Raw genomic sequence first — 11,075 nt, forward strand, 5'->3', positions numbered from 1 at the left:
GCAGTAGAGTACCCAAAAATTTCAAAACTTCAGCATAATTAGCTCGTACAAATCGGCGCGAAAATTTTCTTGAAAAGGAAGAGTAAAAACCCGGGAACATACACACATAGATTTACTAAAATTTCAATATATTGGCGCTAAAACCACTTATACAAAAGCCCCTTCCCCCCTCTTACCGTTTTATCATTTCTCTTGATTCATAGCCAGATCTACCGAGAGAAAAAAATAGAGGAGCGTGAGTTCTGGTTCTAGGGTTTATTGTTTCTTTAATTTCCATTTTTGGGATCTTTGATACTGCGTAGCAAGAAGCGATGGCAAAATCGGTTAGCCCAGATGCGATATCAGTGATACTGTCGAACCCTACTCCAGATTCATCGGCTGATCTACCCGAACTTGTTGTTCAAGTTCTCGATCTCAAGGCTGCTGGCAACAGATACACGTAAGTTTCTAAAATTTTCGATTGATCGTTTATGTTTCCGCTAGTCTATGTTGTAGGATTCAAAGTATATCGTTGTTTTTATTCGCGTCCGATGAACTAGGGTTTTATTCCCCCTTTCAGGAAATACCCGTATTAAACTACAGTTACCTGGAAGATTTAAATTCTTAAAACCTAAAAAGTTTATCTAATCTGTAGACCAGGGCAAAACATGTTATTGTTTAAAACGCAGGCTTTATCTACAGTTCTATGGCACAAATCTGCTATTGGTCGCGAAATTACTCTATGCTTCAGATCTATGAGCATTCATCACTTGAATTGCATATATCATCTTGTGTTTTGGTATGATGTTGTTGACTTCATCTAAACTTTAATTATTTATGGTTAACAGGTTTACAGTCACTGATGGCAAGACGAAGTTGAAGGCTATTTTGCAGTCTAGCTTGGCATCTGAAGTCATCAACGGGAATATCCAAAATCTGGGTCTTATCCGTGTTGTTGATTACACACTCAACGACATTCCAAACAAGAATGAAAAGTAAGAAATTAGTTACATTTTATGTTAAAATTAACCCATGATTTTGATAATGTTTGTGTATTTTAGATATTCTTTATCTCACTTGTTTTGGTTTTCGTTTAGGTACTTAATTGTGACAAAATGCGAAGCAGTCTCTCCTCCTTTAGAGGCAGAAGTTAAAACTGAGCCTAAGATTGAAGGAACTGGCATCGTGTTAAAGCCAAGGCAAGAAGTTGTCACCAAATCAGCAGCTCAAATTGTCAATGAGCAGAACAAAAAGTAAGATAAAGGTTTCCAAAGCATGTGTTTACAAAAAGTCTTTTATCGGTTTTGATCTGATTTTGATTATCATGCTGTTTTGTAATTGTAGCATGGCACCTTCTGCAAGAATGGCAATGACAAGAAGGGTTCATCCCCTTGCTTCTTTAAATCCTTATCAAGGAAACTGGACTATTAAGGTCAGGGTTACAGCTAAAGGAAACATGCGCACTTACAAGAATGCAAAGGGAGAGGGTTGTGTTTTCAATGTGGAGTTAACTGATGAAGATGTGAGTTCATATTCTTAAGTTCTAAATCGTTATGGTTGTCTTGATAAGAAAAATTAATGACATTTTTTGATTTATCAGGGTACTCAAATTCAAGCAACCATGTTTGGTGAGGCTGCAAGAAAGTTCTTTGAAGTGTTTCAAATAGGAAAAGTGTATTACATATCTAAAGGAACTTTGAAAGTTGCTAACAAGCAATACAAAACTGTACAGAATGATTATGAAATGACTTTAAATGAATATTCTCAAGTTGAAGAAGCAGTCAATGAAGTCGCTTTTATCCCTGAAACCAAGTTCTCTTTTGTCCCAATTGATCAATTGGGGCCTTATGTCAATCAGAAGGAGCTCGTAGGTATAAACCCTAGTTTCAAACCTTTCGTACAAATTCACATCTGAATATTTCCAATAAGAATCTAACAAGGCCATGAATTACAGATGTTATTGGTGTTGTGCAAAGTGTATCTCCAACAATGAGCATTCGCAGGAAAATTGATAATGAATCAGTCGCAAAGCGTGACATTGTTATTGCAGATGACACGTAATCATTTCTTCTCTTGTGTTTTGCTCTTTTATTTATTATCCATTTTTGTTGCATATCTTGAAGTGGATTTTTTTTTTTTTCAGAAAGAAGACTGTTGTCATCTCTTTGTGGAGCGATCTTGCCACCGATCTTGGCCAAAAACTATTAGACATGGCAGATGAATCACCCGTAGTTGCAATCAAATCTCTACGTGTATCTGATTTTCAAGGTAACTATTTCGTATTAGGAATCAATGCATAATGAATATATGATACTAAAATAATATTCCATTTCGTATCATACCACCCGTTATAATTATATAATTTTTTCTTTCTTTTAGGTGTATCTTTATCGACAGTGAGCAAAAGCATCATTGAAATAAACCCGGAAACCCCAGATTCTCAAAAGTTAAAATCATGGTATTCTACAGAAGGAAAAGAAACATCCATGGAAGCTGTGGGCTCCGGTTTAAGCCCCTCCATGAAAGCCGGTGGCCGGTCATTGTACTCTGACCGGGTCACACTTGACCAAATCACCAGTAACCCATCTTTGGGTGAGGAGAAGGTACGATAATCTCGCTATTAATAAAAGATTACAAACTTTACTATTATCTAATGCAAAACCTAAGAAAAAACTCTAATAAGCTTTTTTGATTTTTCCGGCAGCCGGTGTTTTACAGCACACGAGCAAGTATGAGTTTGATCAAACCTGATCAGACGATGTGGTATAGAGCATGCAAGACCTGCAAAAAGAAGGTTACTGAAGCAATTGGATCTGGTTTTTGGTGTGAAGGATGCCAGAAGAACGACGACAACTGCAGTTTGAAGTACATTTTGGCGGCAAAGTTTTCCGATGTGAGCGGCGGAGCTTGGTTTTCTGTTTTTAACGATGAAGCTGAGAAGATTATCGGGTGCTCCGCTGATGAGCTTGATAGCTTGAAGTCGCAGGTAAATTCGATACATAAATGATAAATCTCAAAACTGTAGAGCTCGTTTCTCATTTTTTCTTTGTCGATGTTTTCAGGGTGATGGAAGTGATTTCCAGCTACAATTGAAAAAGGCGACGTGGGTGCCATACCTTTTCCGAGTGAGCGTTCAACCTCGAGAGTATAATAATGAAAAACGACAAAGGATCACTGTTCGATCTGTTGCTCCGGTTGATTTTGCAGCTGAATCCAAGTTCTTGTTGGAGGAGATTTCTTCCATGAAAGCTTGAAGACATTCTGGGGTTTATTTTTGTGGTTTCATTTTCTTTTGAAGTTTAATTCCAATCCTTGGGTGTTCTTTCAAGCATGTATCTATCGAATTTTAACAACTGATTTAATGAAAGTATCAAGTTTATTGTCTTTATATTCATATCTTTCAATACTTCTACCAAAAACACAGTTTGCGTGTAATTTTAATTTCACTTAAGTTAGTGATTTTGTTTTTAATCTCTGTATAAGTTTTTAAACAAACACGGTAACTTAGTTTTGGCATTATTTTCTTTTAAAGTAAAAGCTAATTTTGTCATTATTCTTCTTTTAAAGTGATAAGCCATGATTATAATAAAATAAAATAAATTTAGAAAGACATGAGTTATAATTCTAAAACTATATATAAAAACAATAACATTAAAAATTACAAAAAGAAGATGAGTGTTTGGACAAAAATAAAAGTAAAAATCTACATGTGAGTGATAATTGTAAAAAACCAAATATTTGTTCAGATTTGGATATGGGGCAACTTTGGGTCGTAAAACAACAAAACAATAAGCAATAAAACTTTTTTGAAAATAGTTGGTTTTAATTTTATTTTTGTTAACCGTTTGGAAAAAACCCATAGATTTTTTTTGGGATAAAATTGCAAAAAAATGAGTATTTTAAAAAAAAAAGTTCACATTTGGATGAAAACAGTAAAGAAGCTAGAATTTGTTAAGACAGGCTTATGTGACTCATAATTAAAAATAAGGGTTGGAGGTTTGGAGTTTGTTAGTTTCGAACCCCCAACCTTTAACTGCGATCAATGATTATTACATTAAGGCTGTGTTTGATATGGGTCTGACCGAGTTCGGTCAGACATTTATGGCTGACTCGGTCAACTAAAGGTGTTTGACAAACCAATTTTAAGCGTCTGATTGGGAAAGCAACATCTGACTCGTTAAGGAATTGTGAATTATTTGACTGAGATGTTGCTCCCAATCAGACGCTTAAAATCTAGGAATTGTGAATTATTTGACTCGTTAAGGAATTGTGAATTAAACGTCTGATTGGGAAAGCAACTAAAGGTGAACCCCATATTCCAATAGGAAAACTGGGCATGATAATTGGCCTCATTGGCCACAAAACAACGAAAATTTAAAGAAAATGAGTGTTGAAAGGTTTTGTAAAAAAAAAATCCAGCACCATTTCTGTAACTTGGATTGTGAACAAATAGAAAAATGTAGAGGCCATTTTTGTAATTTGGAAAAATCGATTCAAACAATTCAACAAATGAGGTCACCTTGGATTGAAAAGTAAGATATGGGTGACAATTCAAATTACAATATTTCTACTAGCAACACAGTTGAGTATGATTTCGAGTATAAATCAATTAAATCAACATGATGGTGTTTACCATCTTTATGTTCTTTAAATTGCTAAATTTGCAATATTTCTACTAGAAACACATAGTTCTGAGTGTGACTTTGGGTAAAAATCATGTACTAAACAATGGTTATTTTAAGTTTTCGACAATGGTCGAGTTGTAGCCCAAGTATATATCTCATTCGTGTTTGAAAGGAAGTTTTGTGGGATCCCGCATATATCCGAAACACTAATCATGTGTTGATTGCATGCTGCTATTGGACTGATAGCCGATGGCGGTTCATCTTTTTCAATTGGCAACCTATCAAAAATTGCATTCATAAAAGTGGCAGCCATGATAATAACCGGTCCACTTGCAATAAGTGGGCCGATGATGGCTCCACCTACAACTTGGCCCTGCGGGCCAGCTAGATATATGTCTAAACCAGAGACACCTGACGGCGCCGGTGGTGGCAGGACTGAGCCAACTAGCGATAATATTTCAAAGTGGCCATGGAGCGTAACGATCGGGCCGGTTCCTGATGATGTGGCGGGTTGGCGTAAAATGACATTGGTGACATGGCCTGCGGCACTTAGAACGCAAATTCCACATTGTTTTCTTCTAGCGAATGCGGTTAGGCTCTCACCCACGTCACACCCAGTGGTGACCTCCATGGCATGAGCCCGAAGGGTGTTGGCACTGTCTTGGGTGATGATGATGGGTGGTTTGGGCTTGTTTTTTGAGCCCGCGGGTCGGCCACGTGGCTTTCGGGCTACATGTTCAACTTTTGCAGTATAATCGGGTGCACCACTGGCCATGTTTGTGATTTTGAGTAAGGATCAAGGGTGTGTTTAAGTAGGGGAGATGGAATGATGGATGGATATATTTATGATGAAAAATCAAAAGAATGACATGGGATTAGGAGATGGTTAAGTGAATCCAAACATTCTAAAACCTATTTGAGCTCCTAATTCTCAACAACTAGACTCAATTCAACTCATTCTAACAAGTATAATGCAAATATAAACAATAGCATGGGAAAATAGTAAAGTGCAACAACCATTATTGAAGCAAAATTATTGTAAGAAAATTGCAATTCTTTTGGTCTCTAAAAAAAGCATCCATAGATTAGAAACAGAGTGTCTCAAAAAGTTGCTAAGCATCACATATGATATGATCACTAGATAGAAATCCATGATTGATCTTCAAATAGCCATGAGGTCACCAAAATTCCGCATCAAAACAATGGAACCAGCAAACAGTCCTACAGCACGGAGTAATTTCTGCAACAAAACAGGTATTAAATGAAGAAATCTCGTGATTAAAAACCCTAATCAGTTCTATCACATGGATAAGCAAGAAAAGATTATACATAGAGTGAAAAACCCCTAAACGAGCGACAATCACAACGTAACTAACACTAACCCTAGGTTCGTATGACCAATTCCACAACATCCAAATCCAGATGCAAAAATCAGTAAATTAACAAATACAACTAGTATTTAACAAATCTGCATAAGTAAATATTTTAAACGTAGATATAATTTGAAGATTTATAGACATTCATATGAATTCGAAGGGTTGTTACCGTGTTAAGTGCCCAATTATCTTCATCTTGAACTTGAGATCTCAAGAAGGCTTTAACCTTTTCCAAAGAGATCACAGCGTCGGCCATTGTAAACCCCGAAAACGTGCGTGAGAGAAAAAGAGAGATGGATTAGGGTTTTGGAGTTGGGGGGTTTTCAGATGAGCGTAAAAGTAGCAGCAAGGACTAGGTTTATGTATCGAAGAATCTATCAATAATATTTACTTATTTTTGTAAGATGTCGACTCCGAAGGTTTTGAGTTTTGACACATGATTTTTCATTATTATTATTATTGTTATTTTGTATTTGAGAAACTTTTTTTTTTCTTTCAAAAGTGAAAATATTCAGCAAAGACATCCATAATTTAAACTATACAAAGAATTTAATCGATCATCTAATTAACATCATATTTTTAATCATTTTACATAAAATTTAAGTACTACGTTAACTTAAAATTCAGAATTAGAATTACATAAATAAAAGATACAAAAGTTATAAGAAACGGATAATTTTTTTGAAGTTATAGTTTTTTCATCATTTAAGCCCATTTACGATATTTACACAAAAACATGTATATTAAGCATTTGTAGAGAAAATGACTATTAAGGGTAACTAACTGTTACTTATGTTTTTATTTCATTTTTTTTTTGTACTTAATATACCATCGAACTTATTGTTTGTGTTCAATATAACCCCTGTAATCGGCTTTTGACCTGTGATTGTTGGTCAAAGGATTATGATGAACACAAACAACAAATTCGATGGTATATTGAGTACAAAAAAAAGGATTAAATGAGAACAAACTCAACAGTTGGTTACCCTCCTGAATCATTTTCCCCGAAAAGTTAAATGAAATTAAAGTTGCAAAATTATCAAAGACTGCAACCTTCTTTGACCATAACGTATGTGAAGAGCATTTCAGAACGATAACTTCGTTAAAACATGGTCTATGCTATGCTTACTGTGACTAGCTGTCAACACTTCTTTGCAAAAATGATATGACTGTGTATGAGAGGTATATTTATCAACATAAATGTTTACCTCAAGGTATATTATGGTGATGTATCTGCAAAAGTTGCATAATATTGTACATATTGATGTTGTATATTATCCCATTAGTTTGATCTTAAAACTAAGTAAACACAAAAATCACAGCACTTGTGATTCCACTCATTTGTAGACCTGTCTAGAATCCATTATACGATAAATAATTTGATTGGAAATGTAAATATAGTCATGAAATGCACATGCTTAATCAAAATTCCCCTAATAAATATTCAAGTGCATTACAAAGTTGTATATGTACGAATAATGTTATTTCGTGGGTTATGTTTTGAAGAGAAACAATAATAAATATCATAAAGTCATTCGTGAGATTTGATGTAAATGAGAAAAGAGAAAATGAATCAGGAGGGTAACCAACTGTCGCATTTGTTCTCCTTTGGTCCATTTTTTTGTACTTAATATACCATCGAACTTATTGTTTGTGTTCACCATAATCCTTTGACTGACTATCACAGATCAAAAGCCAATCAAAAGGGTTATGGTAAACACAAACAACAAGTCCGATGATATATTGAGTACAAAAAAAGGAAATGGACCAAATGAGAACAAACACAATAGTTAATTACCCTTAAGAGTTATTTTCCCGCCTTTGTATTGTATCTATTTTTTTATGTGTTATGTTTTTTTAATAACTTTTTAGTAGATTATATTAAAATATAAAATACTTTTTTAAAATTAATATTTGTTCATCGCATTTCAGACTTGTGATTTTTTTTTTCTTTTGTCTTAAATAGAATCCAGAATCCAAAGCTTTAGCCTTTAAATGTAATAATTGTATATTAATAATTAAAAGAAAATTATTTTAATAAAGTTATGAATTTTTTAACCATTTAAGTCCATGCATAGTAAATACATAGATAGAATATGCACATATTGTTATCGCTTAGTATATACATAAATTTGCACACTATCTTAATGTTTTAAGTTATATATTGATACAAATTAAGATTAATGATAATGCTTATGTTTAGAATACTGCTTTGTAGCTAATGACACTTATTGATTGAAAAGGACTTGAAAACAAAAGCTGGAACCCAGAGCAAAATTAAGAGCAAAAGGCCAAAACGTGACACATCAAAGTTGCTACACACAACGCATTGAGCCAAAAGACTTCGATGATATCATAGATATGTTTCGAATGTGATGTGTCCAACTATATTTGGATATGTGTCAAAAGACAATTGTTGGATTATGATGATTTTTCACAAAAGTCGCAACAGAAGAAAAACAAAATTTGATCCATTATAGAACACTAAGGATCTTGTTCTAGCAAACTTCTAGTAACATAACACATAAAAATTAAGATCAAAACAACACCTTTTGTACTTTGATGATCTTGTTTCCTTGGATCATTTGAAGGTCCAAGCCAACACCTTTATAAGATGATTGCAACCAAGATGGATGATCAAGCAAAATACTTCAAGATCTTTTTTCTTTGACCAAAACTAAAACCTAGATAAAAGTGTGCATGAAGGCCTAGAGATAAAGGAGATAAGAGGGAGATGGTGATCGATTATATGTTTCTTCCAATTATGGTTTAAAAATTTTAAACCCTTATCTCATCTTGATCTCTATTATCCCTAAATAGTTGGAATCATTATCGAGTAATGATCTTATAATTCAAATAAAAGATAATTTCGCTTTACCCTTTTTACTATCTTTTAATTAGCTCACCATAAAATGACAATTTTACAAACTTGTAACGTCTCATTTTTACAAACAAAATTTTCATTGTTGGATATGGTAAAAACACCATTTACATAAAACCAAAGTTAAGAAAACTCATTTGTTTCAAAATATACAGTTGTTTGAAAATGTAACATCACAAAACAGTTATAACATTTTTCATTTTAAAAACCTTAATTCCATACATCAGATGTCTCAAAATTAACCACAATACAATTTATCAAATCATTAGAGTATAAATGGTCATAAATGCAGAAACATGAGGGGGATGCTGTGCGATCATGTTGGGCCCTGCCCTTTCGAATTGGAAGTACCTGAAAATGTTAAGCCACAAAACTTAGTGAGTTCTCCAAAATACCACATGTTATACATATAGTTGCCATAAGCTACCCTCATGGTCTTTTTCTGGAATGCCATGGGCTATTCCCATGGTCTTACAATCAAGTGACATGGGCTATCCCCACGGTCTTTCATGCAATTGCCATGGGCTACCCCCATGGTCTTTCATACAAGTGCCACATGCTACCCCTGAGGTCTTCCATGAGAGTATTATGAAGACAACTAGTGTGCTACATAACACAATCCAGTGTGCCGATCTTGGTGTCTTTGACCCACAAGTATAGTGAGAAGTCTCACATATCAGATGATGATCGACTGTTACCGCTCTAACTGCCGAGGAGACAGATGCTATACACCACCTATACAACCATACAAGGTAACCCTTAGTTCTTTTTCCAAAACTAGGAGTTTGACTAAAAGTCAATGATCAAAGTTAACGGTCAATGTTGACTTTAATTAGCCGCCAGGCCGTAACCCTCATATAACATTATAGTCGGGTATTTCCCAGTCACTACACTATGGCGACCTAAGGCCATGCCGTGGGCACTGGGTTTCTAACAACTTAATGGGTTAAATTGTCTTCTTCGATTCCAAGGGTTCCAAAGTTAAGATCTAGTCTGAAACATGTTCTATAAGGATAAAGTTTCCAACTTTATGTTGGATAAGGTGTCTAAGTCCGTAACTATATTTGGTATGTACTTGACCCGACCTGACATGGTCCATTTGGGTTGCACTTCACCGAAACAATTTGTATGGATAATCTTTTGAGAATAGTATGTTTATGATTTATGAATATATTATAAGTTATAATATATTAATATGAAATAATATTATTTAATTAGTGTTGATTAAGAATTAATTTGGAATTAATTTAGTGATCAAAGAAACTAATTAAATATGGACTCTTATATATGTATAAAATGAGCCAAAGTTCATTTAGGATGGACTAAGCTTGCATGGATAGTCCATGGAGTTTTTAACCCATGGATCCTATGGAAATGAAAGGTCATGGGTTTTAGGGTTTACATGGATGTAACCCTAATCCACCATACTATATAAAGAGGTCTTTGGCACATGAAATGGCATTAGTGTGTGTGATAGAGAAGGTGGGCCGATTTCTAGTGTGCATTACTATTCTCTCAAGTTTTTCAACTTTTGTGGTGATTTGTGATTCCACTTGAGGCATCCACATTATTGGTGCTAGGCTCTTGAAGCTCCAAGAAATCAACCACAAGAAAAGGTATGTCATCCTACTAAGTTTTGTATTACAAGTACCGCATGGTATGCTAGTTAGGATGAGAACCTTGTAAAATCATATTTGCATGTATAATAGAGAAAACATAGATCCAAGATTTATAAGGTTGCATGTACACCATAAGAGTGTTAGAATGCTCAAAATCCATCACTTTATCTATTAAGACCACCCAAAAGGTCAAAATCTCAAACCCTAGGTTCCAAAAAGGGTAAACAAGACATGGATTCACCCAATAAGCACTTATTCCAAAAAGTTCTAAGCCCGATAACTCCAGAAGGGTTTCAAACAAAAAAACTAACATAAAAGTTGGTGCTTTATAGACGTGCATGTCCAATGCATGTATTGAAGCCATAATGGGTCAAAATAATATTTTTTGATAAAAATCTCATACATGGCTCAAAAACACAACTATACTTAAGATCTAAACCACCAGTCATACCAAATGTTCCAAATATTCATAAAGTTGCAAACTTTATGTGATTTCACCACTCTAACTAATAAGAACATGAAGATTAAGGGACCAAAATCAAGATCTAGCAACCTATCATGATAAAAATTGAGTCTTGGATACTTAAAAAGTTCC

The 11,075-nt window shown here is 34.5% G+C and overlaps 3 protein-coding genes across 3 annotated transcripts; 1 reads left to right on the forward strand and 2 right to left on the reverse strand.

The window, feature by feature from the left end:
* Positions 1-157: 157 nt before the first annotated feature.
* Positions 158-3,367, forward strand: RPA70B (RPA70-kDa subunit B). Its single transcript, XM_078965175.1, has 10 exons — positions 158-439; positions 828-974; positions 1,077-1,232; positions 1,324-1,501; positions 1,580-1,850; positions 1,934-2,036; positions 2,123-2,247; positions 2,359-2,582; positions 2,684-2,965; positions 3,042-3,367. The coding sequence occupies exons 1-10, from the start codon at positions 312-314 to the stop codon at positions 3,231-3,233; spliced, it is 1,806 nt and encodes a 601-aa protein (XP_078821301.1). The 5' UTR covers positions 158-311; the 3' UTR covers positions 3,234-3,367.
* A 1,251-nt stretch (positions 3,368-4,618) lies between these two features.
* On the reverse strand, positions 4,619-5,473 carry LOC145006133 (AT-hook motif nuclear-localized protein 16-like). The gene has a single exon (XM_078965260.1). The coding sequence runs from the start codon at positions 5,377-5,379 to the stop codon at positions 4,717-4,719; it is 663 nt and encodes a 220-aa protein (XP_078821386.1). The 5' UTR covers positions 5,380-5,473; the 3' UTR covers positions 4,619-4,716.
* A 134-nt stretch (positions 5,474-5,607) lies between these two features.
* On the reverse strand, positions 5,608-6,373 carry TOM5 (mitochondrial import receptor subunit TOM5-like protein). Its single transcript, XM_078965349.1, has 2 exons — positions 6,150-6,373; positions 5,608-5,844 (listed from the first exon to the last, which is right to left on the reverse strand). The coding sequence occupies exons 1-2, from the start codon at positions 6,234-6,236 to the stop codon at positions 5,767-5,769; spliced, it is 165 nt and encodes a 54-aa protein (XP_078821475.1). The 5' UTR covers positions 6,237-6,373; the 3' UTR covers positions 5,608-5,766.
* Between the last annotated feature and the right edge of the window lie 4,702 nt (positions 6,374-11,075).

This window comes from Lactuca saligna, chromosome 1 (assembly GCF_052625555.1).
Source record: "Lactuca saligna cultivar CGN05327 chromosome 1, ASM5262555v1, whole genome shotgun sequence".
Taxonomy (NCBI): Eukaryota; Viridiplantae; Streptophyta; class Magnoliopsida; order Asterales; family Asteraceae; genus Lactuca; species Lactuca saligna.